Source organism: Neomonachus schauinslandi, chromosome 4, assembly GCF_002201575.2.
Source record: "Neomonachus schauinslandi chromosome 4, ASM220157v2, whole genome shotgun sequence".
NCBI classification, from domain to species: domain Eukaryota; kingdom Metazoa; phylum Chordata; class Mammalia; order Carnivora; family Phocidae; genus Neomonachus; species Neomonachus schauinslandi.
The window spans coordinates 146,199,408-146,220,577 of NC_058406.1; the positions used below are offsets into that span (position 1 = coordinate 146,199,408).

The 21,170-nt window shown below is 36.4% G+C and overlaps 1 protein-coding gene across 1 annotated transcript in view; it reads left to right on the forward strand.

Moving 5' to 3' along the window:
- The window catches only part of TMEM67 (transmembrane protein 67), a 52,467-nt gene extending 36,589 nt beyond the window's left edge, over window positions 1-15,878 (forward strand). The window contains exons 22-28 of the mRNA XM_021688236.1: window positions 3,002-3,082; window positions 3,558-3,674; window positions 6,542-6,658; window positions 6,764-6,868; window positions 7,825-7,927; window positions 13,290-13,432; window positions 14,637-15,878. Of these exons, the coding sequence (XP_021543911.1) occupies window positions 3,002-3,082; window positions 3,558-3,674; window positions 6,542-6,658; window positions 6,764-6,868; window positions 7,825-7,927; window positions 13,290-13,432; window positions 14,637-14,717 (747 nt within the window). The 3' untranslated portion in view covers window positions 14,718-15,878. The remainder of the gene's footprint in view (window positions 1-3,001; window positions 3,083-3,557; window positions 3,675-6,541; window positions 6,659-6,763; window positions 6,869-7,824; window positions 7,928-13,289; window positions 13,433-14,636) is intronic.
- Window positions 15,879-21,170: the final 5,292 nt, after the last annotated feature.

Sequence of the window (21,170 nt, forward strand, 5' to 3'; positions counted from 1 at the left end):
CCAGGCGCCCTGATGTCAGATTCTTATCAATGTGAGAATGTTCACATTCTTATCAATAGTGGGCTCAGAAGGGTCTTTCAGAGCCTGCAGCTTTCTAGTCAGAGGATGGACTCCATGGCTTAGTTTATATAAACTATAGGGATGGCTAAGCTACCCTTAATATTTTCTTTCTTTTTTTTTTTTAAATACAACTTATTGTCTACATTTATTTATATATCATTAAATCTCACTCAGATTACAGGTACTCCTTGTGAAACTTTTGTTGAAATATTTTATGAGAAAACTGAAACTAAAATCTTCTTAGCTTCAGGTCCTGTGACTCTAGCAGAGGATCATTTCCTTTTTTTTTTAAGATTTATTTATTTATTTATTTTAGAGAGAGAGAGTGTGTGTGTTTGCATGCATAGGGCAAGCAGGGGGAGGGGCAGAGGGAGAGGGAGAGAGAGAATCCCAAGCAGGCTCCACGCCCAGCATGGAGCCTGACACAGGCCCCTACGTGGGGCTTGATCTCACAACCCTGAGATCATGACCTGAGCCAAAAATCAAAGTCAAGAGTAAGACCCTTAACTGACCGAGCCACTCAGACACCCCACAGAGGATCTTTTCTATGCTCGTTTCCCTTATTTTCTTAGATGTTAAAAAAAAAAAAAGAAAAGAAAAAAAGAATGAAAGGAAGAAAAGAAGCATCACCTAAAGCACTTAACTCTAATATTTGTACTTCTTTCTCTTGCTTCCAGACACTCCCATGAATGGAAAAAGCCTTTCTGTTTGATTAAAAATTCCTTTAAGTCAACAAATGAACATGGGATCTCTAGAAAGATCTGGTTAAACTACCTCTACCCTGGCAAACAAATATCTGCCGAATTAAACATGGCCGATTTTTAAACATGGTTTGGGATTTAAATCCAAAAATTCCTACAGAATTGGTTCCAGGTGGCATTCTGTAACCTGAGAATAGACTTTTAAAATTTACGTTTATTTTAAATTGGTGAGACTTGTTTAAACTTGAAACTACAGGGATAGATCCAGTGAGGGATAGCTTAATTATCAGAAAAGAAAGCCAAGCAAATTAGAATTTGAAATGAGATAGGATCAAAAGAGTATGGGGTTTGATGTTTATCATCAATATAATAGTGAGAAAATAATTCATTTTAAAGATAGACCAGTATACATTTTTCTGAGTATATTGGATTCATCTGGATGTAGAGAATTTAAAGGAATGGATCTGAAGTTTTTCATATTTGGTTGAGTACAACAAAAAAACCCAAAATAGCAGTGGCTGAAGTTAAAATGACCATTACCTCCCATGAGAAAGGGGAGTGGAGATGTGCAGTGCAGGGGGCTGCATGTTGCCGCCAGGACTCAGAAGTTCTGCCACTCAGGACACCCATCTCTCAGGTCACCTTGTGGTCCATAATGGCTGGTGGAGTTGAAGGAGGGAGTCGGGGAGAACAGTTCACCCTCTCTTATCTTTAAGAGACTTTTCAGAAGTGCTGTTCAGCATTTCCTTGGCCAGAACTCAGGCACGTGGCCACACCTCCCTGCACTGGTGTCTTTCAGCCAGGCAGCAGTGTGCCCACTCCAAGGAGGGGCCTGTCGCTAAGGAGAAAGGGGAAAGGATCGTTGGGGCAGACACTAGTCATCTCGGGCACCACCATCTTACCTCATTCTTTGTTTCTCACCCTGCTGTCATTCTGGTCGTATGTTGTGTGTGCATGCGTCCGTGCGCACTCTCTCTCTCCCATATAACTACCTACCTACCTACCTAACTAAACTCTTAAAAGAAGTCGTCTTGATTCTCATAATGTTAGTCTTTATTGTTTACTCCTTTTATTTCCCTAAACCCAGCTTCTTCAACTTTTAAGTGGTATCCTTTAGTTTTTAAACTTTGTAAGTTGCTGTTTTTCAGGCCCTTTAAAGGGACTTAAAACAAGACGTATACAGAATGTTAGGGAAGTGTGTTCAGTAATCAGTTGCTGTAGATTCATTTATTTATTCATTCACATATCTGAGTCCATTTTGTGTTCTAGGCACTGTGCTGGGCTCAAGGATATGCTTAACAAGAACAAGCTACAGATTGTGGCAAGTGCTGTGAAGGGCATCAATAGGGAGATGAGATAGGGAGTAAATGGAGGAGAGGTGGGAGGGAGTTATGAATGGGGGACACCTTTCAACTGGTTGGTTAGGAAATGTTATCTTTCTTTGAAATATATCTAGGTAGGTCTAAGATGTACACTTTCCTCTTTTGATTTATAAAATAATTTCCTTTTCCAGTATTATAAAAGCTAAGAAAGCACTTAAAACCATTCCATTTGAATATTTAATGTATTACCTGCAGTTGAAATAGAATATTTGATATATGCTTTTTATGTGCTACTCTTGTCAGGAAAGATTAATTTGAAAAGCAGCAAGTTGGGCGCCTGGGTGCTCAGTCGTTAGGCGTCTGCCTTCGGCTCAGGTCATGATCCCAGGGTCCTGAGATCGAGTCCCACATCAGGCTCCCTCCTCGAGGGGAAGCCTGCTTCTTCCTCTCCCACTCCCGCTGCTTGTGTTCCTGCTCTCGCTATCTCTGTCTCTGTCAAATAAATAAATAAAATCTTTAAAAAAAAAAAAAAAAGCAAGTTTTCTAATGGCTTTGGAATTTAGGAGATGGGCAGGATTGCAGAACCAGACGTATGTCTGGCCGTCAATACATTGGTTTATGCTAAATTTTTTAAAGCCCCTCTCTTTCTTCCCCCACGTTTGTCCTATTGTGTTTTAATTATACAGAAAAGTTTTTTAAAATTCAAAATAGGCTCCTTCAGTAAATCTTAACACAATTCCAAAACCTTATTTCTTTGACAGAGGAATCAGAAATGATAAGATTTTATCCCACAGGAATCATTTAGAGGGCACTGTGTTCTTGGGTGGACTTTCTTTTTTCTTAAGATACTACATTGTGACTATAAAAGAAAATTAAAATTTAAAAGCTAATAAGCGTGAACTTGGCTTAATGTTTCAGATCATGTTCTTTGCTGTCTTTTATGAGAGATTTATAGAAGATAAAATTCGACAGTTTGTGGATTTATGCTGTATGAGCAATGTAAGTACTTTCTGACTTTATCTTGCAACTGTTATTTTTCCCTTTTTAAAGGTCATGAGTACATTAAGAGAGGCTTTAAAAGTGATTTGGTATGATTGAATTTTTTAGACCAGTTTCCCACTGATTGTTAACTCCAGAGATAGTTATAATGAGCTACAAGTTAATGTTTACTGCCTTAGTTTCCTCTTCTCCATTTGCAATTTCCTAATTATGAATTCCTTATCCACCAAGTAAGTCACTCAGCAGAGTCCCTGAAAAATTTTCATATATCAATCCTATTTCTTCCTTTCTTAGAAAATATCTTCAATCTCTTTTCTGTCTTTTTAAAAATAACACTATCTTTTTGTCCTATTTATATATTTTCCAAGAATTCAATCCTCTTTATGTTGAGAGAAAGGAAGCAATTTTAAGAAAAACTTAATTTTCATTGTTTTCTATATGAGTTGCTAATTGCTTCTTTTTTCTCTTTTTATAGATATCAGTGTTTCTCTTATCCCACAGATGCTTTGGATATTACATTCATGGTAGATCAGTGCATGGGCATGCAGATACAAATATGGAAGAAATGAATATGAACCTTAAAAGAGAAGCGGTATGAATGTATTTAACATCTTTTAGTTCTTAATTGAGAGATGGGTTCTCTTTTCTTAATTTAAGATTTGTAAGAATATTTTTAAAAATTCCTCATTGATTACTTTTGAAAGTTGCTAGAGTACCAACTTACTACTCTGAACGTTGACAAAGGGAAAGAATCAAATTTCATGCTACAGTTCCTATATGAACTGTATTTCAGAGTAACCAAATAATTCATGAGGGGAAGTTCTTTCTTACAAAAGAAAATAAAAGGAATTCTAACTTAGTAAATCAACATTTTGTAGTGACTCATGGATTAGTGCATATAGGTACAATCATCAGTGGATGCTAAAACAATTAAGTGAAGGTTGACAGGGAGCTTTATAATGAGTTATCAGGTTGACATAATCTGAACACACTGGCTCAGTCTTACTACAAGTAAAAATTAGGAAAACCAACATTAATCACTTCCAGTTATGATGCAGTAGGAAGTACATAACATCACTTGTGAAATAGTCTTGCCTGAGAAAGTGGAACCTAAATATAATCAAACCTCTAGATCTAACCACCAATTTATAGGAAGTAGAGGAGATAGAGGGATCAATGACATAATGCCATAGGAAGCAGTTAGCCATATCCAGAATGCAGGATGTCTCACAGGACAGATGACCCAGTGTCTCCAGCCAATCAAAGGCATGTAAAGAAGAGGAGGGGTGGGTGGTGGTGGTGGTGGTGTAGGAAGAACTGTTAGATAGTAAGAGAGATTTAGAAACAAAACAATCAAGTACAATGTGTAGACTTTGGATCCTGATTCAAACCAAAAATTTAAAAACAAAAATCCTTGGGAATAATCTGGGAGATTTAAGAACTAAATATTAAATTATATTAAGGAATGATTAATTTTGTTAGGTGTGAAAATGGCATGGTGGGCTTTTCTGTTTTTTAAGACCTTATTAGTTAGAGATACATACAGAAGTATTTACAGATTTGGGATTGGGTGATGGATGGTTTACTGTTCTCTGTACTATGTACATTAGAAAACTTCCATAATAAAATTTAAAAAGAAAAATAAATACTTGAGAGGAAAAATCAAGAGGATTTATTGACTTAAAGGACTACACCTGTGACTTGTAAGAATTTAATATATGATAATGGCATCTCAGAGAAAAACGATTTATTTAATACATGAACTGGTTGGTTAACTATTAGAAATTATACCCAGTTTGAAAAGTTAAATGAGACTGGGAGATGACTTTTTAAGCATAAAGAATAGAAAGCATCATAAAGGGAATATTAATTGATTTTACTTTATTAATGGAGAACATTTACGTAGCCAACAATCATATAAATAAAAGACCACAAATTTGACTAAAATTCCCATAACAAATATGACAAAGATACTGATAACAGTATTGAAAGCCATACAAATCATTAAGCAGACACTTAAAACCTCAATGGAAAAAAGATAAAATAATTATTAAGTACATAAATAAGAAACAGAGGAGACTAATGAAGCTCTAAAAAATGTATAGCTCATAATAAATACATGTAAAAAATAATATTTTTGCACTCTTCAAATTAGCCAAGTTTTTTTTTAAAAAGCTAATACTTAATAGTACCAAGGAAATGGTGAAATGGGCACCCATAAAACTACTGGTCTCAGGATAAATTTTTACAAATCTTCTGGAAAGCATTTGGAAATATATATACATACCAAGAGCTTTTTAAGAGTTCACTAATTCTGTGAATTGAACTCAAGGAAATAATTAGCAATGTGAATAGCTAATTAGATTCGGGATCTTCATAACAGGGGTTATTTTTAAGGGCAAAAAGAGAATATTAAAGCAGTTGGTTTTCATACACAGTGAAATTCTTAGGTAGACATAAAAATCATGTTTTATAGAATAGTTAATGACATAGAGAATTGCTAGGATATAATGTTAGGGGAAAAAGAAATCAGTGTGATCCCAGTTTTATGCCGTCTGTATCTATATGCCTGGACAAAGGATTGGAAAGAAAATACCTTAAAATACTTGTATCTCTGGGTGTTGAGATCATAGGTGATTTTTTTTTCTTTTCTTTCTTTTTTGTACCTCTCCATATTTTATAAATTCTCTGCAATAGCATGTGCTTTTTTAATCAGGAAAAAAGAAAGCTTTTATTATTTTTTTAAGAGAGAAATTCTCTACATGTAGACTTCCTTTCAGTCTGTAGAAAACCAAGTGTTATATTATGTTTGCAGATTAAATTTAGACAAAGAGATTATTAAGCTCTGGAGTAGGCAAATAAAGCAAGAGAAGGGAGGCGGGAGGACTTGAGCTGACCTTGAAGCATGGATGGGAAGTAGCTAGGGGATGGGGTAAGGCAAAATTTTACGTGTTTATGGTTGTCAGGACTCAGGTTGTATCAGGGAGACCTGAAATGGAGATCTGGTCCATGACATTAACTGTTTGGTCATGTATCACATTACCTTTTTTACATTTAACTAAGGAAATGTTCTAAAAGTTTTTAGAAAATAAAAACTATAATTATAAAAGTAGTTAATCTAAGACTAGACTTTCTGGCATGCATTAAAGAGTAATAAAATTAATCATAAAGAAAGCTACGAATATCAATATACAATGAGTTTAGTATGGATTTTTTTAAAGTCGGGTAAAGGAGATAATATAGAGACCTGAACAGCATATGACTACGTAGAAATTAGTAAAACCCAGAGGGGAGTGGGAACCTTGGATAATGTCAGAATCTCTGTCTCAAATATAGTTTCACTAAAATTTCAGTTGGCTTCCGAATCTTGTGATACCAACTAAAAGAAAAATGTTATATTGTCTTTTTGAAATAGGCAAAATTTCCATGATCTTTATTTAAATTTTCTTAACTTTTCAGGAAAATTTGTGTAGCCAGAGAGGTTTGGTACCCAACACAGATGGTCAGACTTTTCAGATTGCAATTTCTAGCCAGATGAGGCAACACTATGACAGAATTCATGACACACTAACAAGGGTTTGTATAAAGTACAATTCAGGTATATTTTGCCAATATTTCATGTTATTTAAAAGCCAAGAACATAAGACATGTTCATTTATTGTTATCTCTTTTTTACATTAGAAAAATGGCCCTGCCAGACTATTGAGTTCATCAGCAAGTACTTTTGAGCAGAGTATAAAAGCATATCATACTATGAATAAATTTCTTGGCTCTTTCATCGATCATGTATGTATGTCGGCATTTATGTTTCAACTAGAAGCAAAATACAGTTTTTAAAAAGTTAACCAGTAATGTCAATTATTTCTTTAGTTAACTAAGTAGTGGACTTAGAGCCCTTCTTTTTTTTGCCTATTTAATACTGTGGCTTAAGGATAGAGTCAATTTATATAAAAATAAAGTGACATTTTATGTATCTATTAGCATATACATTTTATGTATCTATTAGCATAATGATAATTCCCCTAAAGTATGTCTACTGGAATTTTGTTAGCTAATTACTAAAATATTACTATATTTATTATAGAAATATGCTATGCTATGGTTGTATTCCTGAAAAGCTTGTTATAAATTAATTTTAAGTATATCTAGCCCTAGGCATTTAAAACTTAAAATATTTCTTGGGACGCTTGGGTGGCTCAGTCGGCTCAGTTCATGATACCGGGTTCCTGGGATCAAGTTCTGCATTGGGCTCCTTGCCAGGGAGTCTACTTCTCCCTCTGCCTGCCAGTCCCCCTGCTTGTGCGTGCTTTCTCTCGCTCTCTCTCATAAAAAAAAATTTTTAACATTTCTAAAGAAAATTTTGTTATAAAGCCCCTTGCAAGTAAAATCAGTCTTTTTTAAAGAACAGATTTTCTTCATGTGTTATTCATTTTTCATTTTCTCTCTTACTGATTTTACATTAATTGGGAAACATTTATTTTTTACTTATTTTTTTTTTAAAGATTTTATTTATTTATTTGAGAGAGAGAGAATGAGAGAGAGAGAACACCTGAGAGGGGATAGGGTCAGAGGACGAAGCAGACTCCCTGCCGAGCAGGAAGCCCGATGCGGGACTCGATCCAGGGACTCCAGGATCATGACCTGAGCCGAAGGCAGTCGCTTAACCAACTGAGCCACCCAGGTGCCCGGGAAACATTTATTTTACTGCTATTTTTGAAATGACTCTTATCTTTTTATATTAGGTTCATAAGGAAATGGACTACTTTATAAAAGATAAATTGCTTCTTGAAAGAATTCTTGGAATGGAATTCATGGAACCAATGGAAAAAAGCATCTTTTACAATGGTATCCTTCAAATGCCTTTGCTGCACTTGATTACTGTTTTCAAAGTTTGAAAAAAAAGTACTTATGGTTATTTTCTTTTAATTACATAATTTTATGTAAAAACAAAGGAAACGATGAACTTAGTTAACTTCATGATATTATAGTTTTCTGTGTTTTATTTTATTATGTCATGTAGCAGGAAACAAAAATATAAAAGGTAATTATTCTGCAAGAAAGTAAAAAAACTGAATTTCAAAATCAGTGGTAGACATGGAAAAGATAATAAAACACATAAAATTCAGATATTTTTAATTTGAATGTAATTGACAGATGATGTTACATTAGTTTCAGGTATACAACATAGTGATTCAATAACTCTATTTGTTATGCTCTGCTCACCCCAAGTATAGCTACCATCTGATCATCAAATGCTTTTACAATACCACTGACTACATTCCCTATGCTGTACCTTTTATTCCCATGACTTACTCATTCCGTAACTGGAAGCCTGTATCTCACACTCCCCTTTACCCATTTGTCCTCCCCCCCCCCACCCCTCCCCTCTGCCAACCATCAGTTTTCTGTATTTATAGGTTTGATTCTGCTTTTTGTTTGTCTATTTATTTATTTGGTTTTTTTTATTACACATGTAAGTGAAATCATACGGTATTTGTCTTTTTCTGTCTGACTTATTTCACTTAGCATAATGCCCTCAAGATCCATCCATGTTATTGCAGATGGCAAGATCTCACCCTTTTTATGGCTGAGTAATATTCCATCGTGTGTGTGTGTGTGTGTGTGTGTGTGTGTGTGTGTGTGTGTGTGAGTGAGAGAGAGAGAGAGAATATATATATATTGCTCTTCTTTATCCATTCATCTATGAATGGATACTTGGGCCGCTTTGATATCTTGGCTACTGTAAATAATGCTGCAATAAATGCAGGGGAGCATGTATCTTTTTGAATTAGTGTTTCTGTTTTCTTTGGGTAAATGCCCAATAGTGGGATTATTGCATCATATGGTATTTCTATTTTTAATTTTTTGAGGAACCTCCATACTATTTTCCACAGTGGCTATACCAATTTATATTCCCACCAACAATGCACAAGGGTTCCCTTTTCTCCACATTCTCATAAACACTTGTTATTTCTTGTCTTTTTTATTTTAGGCATTCAGACAGGTGTAAGGTTTTCGTTTTGGTTTTGATTTGCAGTTCCCTGATGATTAGTGATGTTGAGCATCTTTTCATGTGTCTGTTGGCCATCATTATATGTCTTTTTGTGGAAAATGTCTCTCAGGTTCTCTGCCCATTTTTAAATGGGATTGTTTGTTTTTTGGTGTTGAGTTGTGTAAGTCTCTATGCATTTTGGATATTAACCCCTTTTCAGGTGTGTCATTTGCAAATTTCTTCTCCCACTCAGTAGGTTGCCTTTTTGTTTTGTTGATGGTTTCCTTTACTGTGTAAAGCTTTTTACTTTGATATAGTCCCAGTAGTTTATTTTTGTTTTTGTTTCCCTAAAGAGACATATCTAGAAAAAATGTTGCTATGGCTGATGTCAAAGAAATTACTGTGTTTGTCTAGGAGTTTTGTGATTTCAGGTCTCACATTTAGGTCTTTGATACATTTTGAGTTTATTTTTGTGTTTGGTGTAAGAAAGTGGTCCAGTTCCATTCTTTACATGTAGCTGTCCAGTTTTCCCAGCACCATTTATTGAAGAGATTGTCTTTGCCTCATTGTATATTCTTGCCTTCTTTGTCATAGATTCATTGACCATGTAAGTGTACGTTTATTTCTAGATTCTCTATTCTGTTCTGTTGATCTATGTGTCTGTTTTTGTGCCAGTACCATACTGTTTTGGTTATAGCAGTTTTGTAGTATATCTTAAAATCTGGAACTGTGATCCCTCCAGCTTTGTTTTTTCTTTCTCAAGATTGCTTTGGCTATTTGTGGTGCCATACAAATTTTAGTATTATTTGTTCCAGTTCTGTGAAAAATGCTGTTAGTGTTTTGATAGGGATTACATCAAATCTGTAGATTACTTTGGGTAGTATGAACATTTTAATAATATTAATTCTTCCAATCCATGAGCGTGAAATATCTTGCCATTTGTGTATGGCATCTTCACTTTCTTTCGTCAGTGTTTTATAGTTTTCAGAGTACAGGTCTTTCACTTCCTTGGTTATTTATTCCTAGGTATTTTATTATTTAGGGTATAATTGTAAATGGAATTGTTTTCCTAATTTCTCTCTGCTACTTCGTTATTAGTGTATAGAAATGCTACTAATATCTGGGTATTAAGTTTGTATCCTGCAACTTTACTGGATGCGTTTATTATGTCTGGTAGTTTTTTGGTGGCATCTTTAGGGTTTTCTATGTATGGTATCATGTCATCTGCAAATAGTGACCATTTAACTTCTTTCTTATCAATTTAGATGCCTTTTATTTCTTTCTCTTGTCTGATTGCTGTGGCTAGGACGTCCAGTACTATGTTAAATAAAAGGGGCGAGAGTGAACATAAAATTCAGATTTTATGCGAATGTGCAGTCATGTGCACTAATAAAACACTTAAGGAAGAATAAAATTTGTGATTAATCTTTAACATTTAATTTTTCATTTTATCCAAATTCTTAAAAATCGCAGATATCTGTGACAGGAATAGTGCCTAAACCTGGTTTCTTATCATTAAAAAGGTAGTATATATGTTACTTTTAATGTGGCTGATAATCTCGTATATGGATCAGTAAGAATGGAAGTGGTGTAACCTATGTCCTGGCCTACATATCACCTGTTCTTGCGTTATTGGGTGTCATGTGTTGTGCCAGTCCCGGGATACACAGCACAGACCAGTGGGCATCTTGAATATATGAGTGGGGTGATGCTGGGGTGGAAGTCTGTGTAGGCACAGGTTAGGTACAGAATAGTGAGTGGAAAATTTAACCATAGAGTCAAGCGAGAAGAGGCAACATGGCAAAGTTTGAACTGCATCTTAAAAAAAAGTTGCTATTGACACCAAAAACTGTAAGATACCTCAGAATAAACCTAACCAAAGAGGTAAAGGATCTATACTCTAGGAACTACAAAACACTCATGAAAGAAATTGAAGAAGACACAAAAAGATGGAAAAATATCCCATGCTCATGGATCAGAAGAATAAACATTGTTAAAATGTCTGTGCTACCCAGAGCAATCTATACCTTCAGTGCCATCCCGATCAAAATTCCAATGATATTTTTCAAAGTGCTGGAACAAACAATCCTAAAATTTGTATGGAATCAGAAAAGACCCCGAATCGCCAAGGAGATGTTGAAAAAGAAAAACAAAGCTGGGGGCATCACGTTGACCAATTTCAAGCTATATTACAAAGCTGTGATGACCAAGACAGCATGGTACTGGCACAAAAACAGACATACAGACCAATGGAACAGAATAGAGAACCCAGATATGGACCCTCAACTCTATGGTCAACTAATCTTCGACAAAGCAGGAAAAAACATGCAGTGGAAAAAAGACAGTCTCTTCAATAAATGGTGCTGGGAAAATTGGACAGCCACATGCAGAAGAATGAAACTCGACCATTCTCTAACACCATTCACAAAGATAAACTCAAAGTGGATGAAAGACCTCAATGTGAGACAGGAATCCATCAAAATCCTAGAGGAGAACATAGGCAGTAACCTCTTTGACATCGGCCACAGCAACTTCTTTCAAGATACATCTCCAAAAGCTAGTGAAACAAAAGCAAAAATGAACTTTTGGGACTTCATCAAGATAAAAAGCTTCTGCACAGCAAAGGAAACAGTCAACAAAACAAAGAGGCAACCCACAGAATAGGAGAAGATATTTGCAAATGACACTACAGATAAAGGGCTGGTATCCAAAATCTATAAAGAACTTCTCAAACTCAACACCCAAAAAACAAATAATCAAGTCAAAAAGTGGGCAGATGAAAAGACACTTCTCTGAAGAAGACATACAAATGGCTAACAGACACATGAAAAAATGTTCATCATCATTAGCCATCAGGGAAATTCAAATCAAAACCACACTGAGATGCCACCTTACACCAGTTAGAAAGGCAAAAATGGACAGGGAAAGAAACAACAAATGTTGGAGAGGTTGTGGAGAAAGGGGAACCCTCTTACACTGTTGGTGGGAATGCAAGTTGGTACAGCCACTTTGGAAAATAGTGTGGAGGTGCCTCAGAAAATTAAAAATAGAGCTACCCTATGACCCAGCGATTGCACTACTGGGTATTTACCCCAAAGACACAGATGTAGTGAAAAGAAGGGCCATATGCACCCCAATGTTCGTAGCAGCAATGTCCGCAATAGCCAAGCTGTGGAAAGAGCCGAGATGCCCTTCAACAGATGAATGGATAAAGAAGATGTGGTCCATATATACAATGGAATATTACTCAGCCATCAGAAAAGATGAATACCCAACTTTTACATCAACATGGATGGGACTGGAGGAGATTATGCTAAGTGAAATAAGTCAAGCAGAGAAAGTCAATTATCATATGGTTTCACTTATTTGTGGAACATAAGGAATAACATGGAGGACATTAGGAGAAGGAAGGGGAAAATGAAGGGGGGGAATCGGAGGAGGAGACGAACCATGAGAGACTATGGACTCTGAGAAACAAACAGGGTTTTAGAGGGGAGGGGGGAGGGGGGTTCGGTTAGCCTGGTGATGGGTATTAAGGAGGGCACGTACTGCATGGAGCACTGGGTGTTATATGAAAACAATGGATCGTGGATCACTACATCAAAAACTAATGATGTATTGTATGGTGACTAACATAACATAATAAAATTAAAAAATAAAAGTTGCTATTGTCAAGCAGGAGGGTCAAGAGAAGAGAGGCAAAGACATTTGTACAGAACAACATTTTTTCTAGATATGTCTCTTAAGGCAAGGGAAACAAAAACAAAATATGAAACTAAACCTTAGAGGACTATTTAAGAAACAAATTATAGCTCACTATGCACTATTCAGTCCTTGCTGGCTTTTGTTTCGTTTTGGTTTTTTTTTTAACTTAGAGAATCTAAGATTCTTTGGCCTTTAGTTATATAAACAAATAAGGGATATTCATTACCTGGTCTTTGAAAGGTATTGACTATATACTTACACTACTAGCAATTACCAACCCTTGGTACAAATGTTAAAATTACTTTTTATGAGCAGAGTTCCTTGACTAACTTTTGAGATTAGCAAATTTTAATCCCCTTTATTTTTTTGAAAGCCATGAAGTATTATAAGTAGTAGTTTCTGTTATGCTATTTTTAAATATCCAAATTTTATCACTGAAATTTATCAGAAGTTCTATTTTAAAGTTTCTAATATATATCTTATAAATTGCTTTTTTTAAAACAAAAACAGACGAAGGGTATTCTTTCAGCAGTGTTCTATATTATGGAAATGAAGCCACTCTTCTTATTTTTGATCTGCTGTTCTTCTGTGTTGTGGATTTGGCTTGCCAAAATTTTGTTCTAGCAGCCTTCCTTACATACCTACAACAGGAGGTAAGTTTAAAATTTTTTACTGGATTTCTTATAAAACAAATACTTTGGAAGTAGATATTTTATAGCAGAGAATAACAATGTCTGCTTTCACTAGGAATTTGTTAAGATTTAGAATATGATTATCCCCACAAAAAAAGAAGAAACATTTCAACCAGTTACACTCTCCTTCAGGGTCAGTGAAATACTGGGGTATTGTGGAGGGCATAAGTTGCTTGAGCAAACGTGAAAGGAATCCAGTAGGAAGATATTTAAATTGCTGATCTCCTAGATGCCAGAAGTAGCAGTCATTAGAACCTGAAACCAATTTTACCATATATGTTAACTAAAACTTAAATAAAAAGTTGAAATTTAAAAAAAGTAGCAGTAATTAGAGTTCCCTTCACCCTCTGCACCAGATGTTAATGTAACAGAAAGATCTAGCTCAGGACTCAGCCACAGAGAAGCCCCTTTATTGGACCTGTCACACATTTTCTACCTGTGTGGATAAAAAAACAACTGCTGATGGGTATGGAGCCTGAAGTGGAGATTTTAAAAAATGACAAATTTGGGATGCCTGGGTGGCTCAGTTGGTTAAGCAGCTGCCTTCGGCTCAGGTCATGATCCCAGGGTCCTGGGATCAAGTCCCGCATTGGGCTCCCCGCTCAGCAGGGAGCATACTGCTCCCTCTCCCACTCCCCCTGCTTGTGCGCTCTCTTTCTCTCTCTCTGACAATAAATAAATAAAATCTTTTTAAAAAATGACAAATTTGTTCTGGAAATGTTGTGATTAATATCACTCAAGTAGTCCCCCATTATGTCAAGGAAGTATATGAGTTAGTAGTATATAATTTATCAGTCTTTGACAGAGATCTAAAATTACAAACAAATTCTATCCCTAACAGTTCTTTTGATGTTTCCATAGCTTTTAGAGCTAGAAGTAAGTTGCCTTGCAAAATATTTGATAGTGTATTCCTATGTACATGAGAGGATTTATATTGTTAATTCATCAAAATATAGTCTAAATAGGAATATGCACTTCTTTGATATTATGAAAGATGATAAATACTCTTGAAATAATTTTATGTATCACCGTGGAATACAGATGCCTGACAAATGAAAGCAAATAGTTGAGAGAATTAGCTAGTTTAATTAAGATCTTTTAATTGATGTGCATATTGAATTTTCTTTCTACATTTTTCATTCTGAATTGTTTTAATTTTTTCCAGATTTTTAGATTTATACGTAATACAGTAGGACAGAAGAATTTGGCATCCAAAACATTGGTGGATCAAAGATTTTTGATTTAATTTTTTGAATAGATAACCTAAAGACAATATAGTTGTGGCAAAAACAGTCATAATTATCAGTTAGTTTGCCATAGTTTTTAAAACTTTTAATACAAATTTTTCTATTTTTATTTGTTTTCTAATCTAAAGAAAGATTTATTTTTATAACTTGTGGATACATAACTTCTTTGTGAATATATAATGTGATATAATGAAAAATGTTGTTTTCCCATTTGTGGTGGTATTTAATTCACCAACTCATAAATTAGATACACTGACAATGGGGCAAAAGAAATCTAAGTGTTGCTGTCAGCAGAACTTTTTAATGAAAAAACAGTCCCCATCATTGGTCTCTGTAGATAATTTATTTTATAAACTGGGATTTGCCTACATTTTCTCACATTGACAAAATTATTTAATTCCAAGTTCAAGCCTAGTTTTCAGTTTAGTATTTTCTAGTTTTTACATATGTTATGGTAAATAAATGTTGGAAAATGTTTTCAAGTACTTAGAAATTTGAAATTGTATACTGCTGACTTGACTTGCCTCATTTTAATTGCTCACCCTGGTTGGCAATGGACTAATTTACTATTGGATTAATAGGCATCTCATGAAATGGTCTATATTCATTCCTTTGTATACCTGTATTGTTAGGTCAGTATGTCCTTCCCATCAAGCTTGTATATATCTTAAATATCACTTACATTAAAAAAAAAAAAGCCATAATGTATGACATTTTCCCCAAGTAGTTTTTCATACATTTTAAATTACTTAACATTTTAAGAGCACTCCCAAAGTTCTGCTCTTTAGTTATGTTTAAAGATCATAAATAATGAACTGTAAATTTATCATGTTATATTGACAAGGTGACTTATTGAAAACAAACTTAGGCCTCATAAGTAAGTAGGCTTGTATTTTTTTTTTTAAATAAGGAGAAAAATATTAAGATCCAAAATGTAAATTCTGAGCCATGTAGTTAATAATTTTCCATGATATGATTTTCATTATATACCATGTACTTGAAAGGCATCTTAAAATATTTTGAGTATAATGATCATTAACCCCAAACCATCATTTCTTACTGCCTTTTCTGTTAACGCTGTGTACATACTTAAAGGTAATGCTATCTAAATACTGTTTATATTTCTGAATTGAAAATATGGAATAAAACATTTGATATCTATCTCTGTTTCCTGTTTGGTTAAGTGTATTTCATGAAATAACATTTAGGAATGAACAACACCATTGCGGCAGGGGTCCTCAGCCTTTGCCAAAGTTGAATCTTTTACATTTCTTTGAATCTTAAGGATGACTGAGGAGAAAGAAGTAGGGCTAAGAAGTCAAGTATTTGAAACTACAGTTTCTGAAGGGTCAAACTACAGGAATGCCTTTATAAAAGCTGCAAAGAGAAAAAAATGTAATAGTATGGATTTTTAAAACCACTTGCTCAGAAGCATATGAAAGAAATTCAATTCTCATTCCACACATGAGAAGTTAATATTAGTGTGAATGTTTGAAAATGGCAATTTCAAAAAATAGGATCAGTTGGCTCACCTAATAAATTCACACAGAGAAAAGGCATTTAAAAAAATCATTCTACACTAGTTTTATACAATATTACTTTTTATTTTGGTTAGATACATAAAAATGTGTTCAGGTTTTCATACACTGTTGATTCCTTTGTTCACATTGCTACAATTTAAATTCTGTGATCAGGTGCCTAATTTTCTGTTAGATCCATAATATTTCGTCTGTTTCTGTAGCACCAATTTACTGTACTTTGCATCTTATACCCCCAATTTTACTGATTACCTAGAACATTTGATATGTCTCCTCATCATTTCATAATGAAGCAAATTCTAGGTTCACCTACAGGTTCTTTATAAGCTGCTGTGTGTTTAGTGTCCCCCATAGAAATGCACAGGCAACCCCCTCCCAAAAAAAGAAAGAAAGAAACGCATAGACCCCTAACGTAATTCTGCAGATCAGTCTCTGTTATAAGATGTTTATATTTGCTTATTTCTCTGGCACTGCTGTCCTAACACCCCCTTTGGAGAAGGCTCTGCTGGTTATCCAGATTGAGAAGCATTCAGAATGACCACTAACTCAGTGCTTGCTGGCATGAAATATGAAATATGTATCCTTTTTGTTGTCTGCAAATATTGACAAAAGCTGAGGGGAAATAAATGTAAGTCAAGGAGCTGTGTGGCTTAATGGAAAATGCTCCAGATTTAATAACAGGAGCCCTGGATTCAAATTAGAATTTTGCCCCTGTCACTTACTAGCTTTGGGACCTTAAAACAAGTCATTTGACATCTTTGAGCTTTAGTCTGATTCTCTACAATGGAAATAATACCCTTTGTTTACTGCTTGTTGTAAGGGTTAATTCATGAAGATAAACTTACAGCAGTGAGTAAGCTATGGACACTAGAATTTTTATAATTTTTAGTTTAAAACATCTGCCTCCAAATATATTTTTTATCTTGATAATAAATTAATCCCATACTATTAAAATCCAGATTACTGATCTCAGTAACTGACCAACAAAAATTCTGAGCCTTACTTCTACTTCAGCCACCCAGCCTCACCAGGAAGAGGCCCTCCCTGGTAGATGTCACAGCCGTCGGTGAAAGGAGGCAAGGGGCTGTCATCACACCATGTTGTAGACATGGTTCGTGGGACAGATTAGAAAAAAGGGAGAGAGTGGAATATTGTCTTTGGAAGGGAGAGTTTCATTTACTCATGCATGTAGTCATTCAAGCAATATTTCTACCTCTTCCCACTCCACAGCCTCTCAGAAGGGTCTTAGAATTGGTAGAGGAAGCAGACGTATTAACCAATAATTCCAGCGATCTGAAAGTGCTACAGCCACCAAGGTGTGATGGGAAAGCTCTTAACTGTGCATCTGTGGTCATTAGGACTTCTACCTGAGAAAAGTGGTATTTGATCTAAACATGACAAGGCCAGGGTGCCTGGGTGGCTCAGTCGTTAAGCATCTGCCGTCGGCTCAGGTCAGGGTCCCAGGGTCCTGGGATCGAGCCCCGCATCGGGCTCTCTGCTCCGCGGGAAACCTGCTTCTCCCTCTCCCACTCCCCCTGCTTGTGTTCCCTCTCTCGCTGTGTCTCTCCGTCAAATAAATAAATAAAATCTTAAAAAAAATAAACAAGACGAGGGCAATCAAAGCAAGGAACGGTCTGTACTCTGAGACGAAGCACAGCAGTTGGGCACTACAGGTAGTTTGAATACGGAATACATGTATTCTTTATATTTTTAAAATTTCTGTAATATTTTAACATCTTAAAAATTTTTTTTCTGGCTAGAGAGACAAACATTTTTGCTGGGATTGGAATTTCAGCAAAAGGTGTAGCCAGGAGCATGCTTTTGACATGCAGACTAACCCATCCAGATCCATACCTCTGTCTGGCCAGTACACCCCAGGAAGCAATGTCCCTCTGCCTTAATCATCCCAGCACCAGGTACCAGGCAACTAAGGACCACCCCTTAGAGCCCACTGTAGCTTAGAGCCCCCTGTAATTATTCAAGCTAGCCAATCCTGTTTACCCTGGCCTGCCTTGCCTTTCCTGCAGAATGCAGAAACTGGTAAAGGCTGTGACCTAAGCTCTCCCCTTGCTCCTGTTCTGCCTCCTGACCAACACCAGTGCTTCCCCGTGCGGCTCCATGTGATGTGGGGATCCGCAGCTGCGGCATGCCTCTTGTTTCTAGGGCCTGTGAGTATAATAAACTTTGTTTTCCTGCACCTCTCCTGTGTCTCTTTGGGTGGCCCCACCTGACTGCATCACATAAAAGAACACAGAACAGTACATTTGGGGGTTTTGGTGGGAGAGGAGGTTGGAAAGGAAAATAAGAGCTGCATCATTAAAGATTTTTACATCAAGCCACAGTGTATAAAGAGTTGAACCAAGTGAAGCCTACCAGCTGACTAGCACCCCAAAGAGGGAGTGAATGGACAGAGGGGGCAAGAAGGGATCTTCCACAGTCAGACCACCCTGGAATAATTGGTGGTTCATGGGCTAGGAGACTGGTGCTTCAGCTCTCTGTTGCCTGGCTGCGTATCATGGTTCATTAAAAAAAAAAAAAAAATGCATTGCCTATAAGACAGGCAGCAAAGGGTAGTGGTTAACAATACAGAATCTAGAGCCAGGCTCACCATATTCAACTCCTGGCTCTTACTAGTTGAGTGATGCGGAGCAATTTACCTCTCTGTGACGAAACTGCCCCCTCTGTAACCTGCCGCTTAGAGGTTTGGGGAAGACTGAATGAGTTAATGAGCATACAGCGCTTTGAGGAATGCCTGGCACATAGCTAGTACTAAGCAAGTGTTACTGTAGCAGAAGTAGCAGTAGTAAGTCTTACTAATATTTAATTCTGATAGAAAGACCCAGACTAGTCTCTCTGGGGCTGGCTGTAAGACAATGTCACATTGCTGGGAGGTGCTAGAAGTAACAGTGGACAAACTGCCCAACACAAAGCAGTCTGTGGGCTTAAAAAAATACCTTCGCATCTATTATTATCATTATTACAAAAAAGGCCGTGGCTGTGGATCCGCCCAGGATAAACAAATGACCACTGGAATGAAGTCTAGAAACAGATCCACAGATCTGCAGTCACTTGACCTGTGATACGTAGTACAGTGAGGATAGCATGGTTTTTCAATGGTCAACTGAAAATCACAGCAGAAAAAAATAGAATCCTTATCCCTATGTCGCACACACCCAAAATAAATTTCAGGTCGATGGTAGATATAAAGGTGAAAGGTAAAACGCTAAAGCCTCTAGAAGATAACACAGGAAAATATGTTTATGACTTTGGTGTAGGCCAAGATTTCTTAAGACCCCAAAAAACACTAACCTTAAAGGAAAACATCAGTAAGTTGCACTTTACAATCTACATTAATTTTACACTTATGTCTATTTCCATTAAATGGAAATGTAAACTTGAGATTTACATGAACTCCGTTCATCAAAAGATACCGTTGTAGGAATGAAAAGGCAAACCTCAGTAGGAAAAAAAAAAATTTAGAAATGTGTTATCTAACAAAGCCCTTCCACCCAGAATAAAGAACTCATCAAATTAATAATAAAAAGTCAGACAAACCCAATAGTAAAATGGGCAAAAGACTGCAGTATGCATCTCTCAAGAGAGGATTTCCAAAGGATCATTAAGCACATACAGCAAGTGTTCAGTTGGGTGTCTGGTTATCCCAGTTGGATAGACTTACCACTAACAGCACCAACGTTGCAGATTTGATCCCAGAACAGGCCAAAAGGGGCATGCGTTCTTGTATTTAATAAAAATTAATATTTTAAAAAAGTGCTCCACCTTAGTCATCATGAGAATGCAAAATAAAATCAGTGAGATACCCCTCACCACGGAACCACCAAAATGGCTAACATTAAAAAACCTAAAATACCAATTGCTGCTAAGGATATGGAGCAAATGAACTTTCAGAGCTATGTTTATTATATAAAGTGGAGGCGATCAGTCTTAATCTGTAACTTTCCACTGGATTTCTTTGTATCTTAAACCGTGAAAACATCTCTGTGCGTGAAGCCTGGGGCGACAGCAGATGGCAGTGGCGCGCACCCTAAACCTTCCCGGGTTTTCTTCCCGGAGCGCGGACCCACAGCACTGCAGAGCCCAGAGACTACCAGGCTTCCTCTCCCCTCACTTCTCTCCCCACTTCTATTGTCCCAGCTCATATAATATCCTGTGCTACTCTAGATGTAGTTCTCAGGTTTTCAGCTCAGGTTTAGGAACTGAATGCTAAAAATGGAAATACACTTTCATCTGTCTCCTAGAGAGAGGGTCACAAAACAGGTCATGCCTAAGGGGGGGAAAAAAAAAAGCTAATTACTGAATGATTATGGGATCCTCCACTCCTCATTTTAATGAAATACACATATTAAAATCCTTTAAAAAAATCAAACCATTATCCAGAGTATGTAATGCCCCCTTTGTAAATCTCCCCAAATGGGGATTCTATGGGACATTTTCTTTACATACCTGCCTTTCTCTTTCATTTATAAGGATTCCTGTAACTACACTGGGCCCACCAGATAATCCCCAGCTCAAAATCCTTAATCATATCTTCCAAATTCCCTTTACCATGTAAGGTAATGTATTTATAAGTTCTGGGAATTAGGATGTGGACATCTTTAGGGGGTCATTATCCTGTCACAAGCACTAAAAAGAAAATCTACAGGGTACAGGAACATAAAACCTAAAATACCTAAGATAGTTTGAGTAGTCTGGAAAGGCCTGTGGAAAGGACATTTCAGCCAAGACATAAAAGATGAGCAGAAGTCAGCCAGGATGATGGGGTGGAAATGAGGGTGAAGATTTCCACAGAGAAGGGACAACACGTGCAAAGGTCCTGTGGTGGGCACAACCTCATTTACAGAGGTATTGGGACAGCCACTTCACAGAACTGACCGACAGCAAAGAAAGGATTTC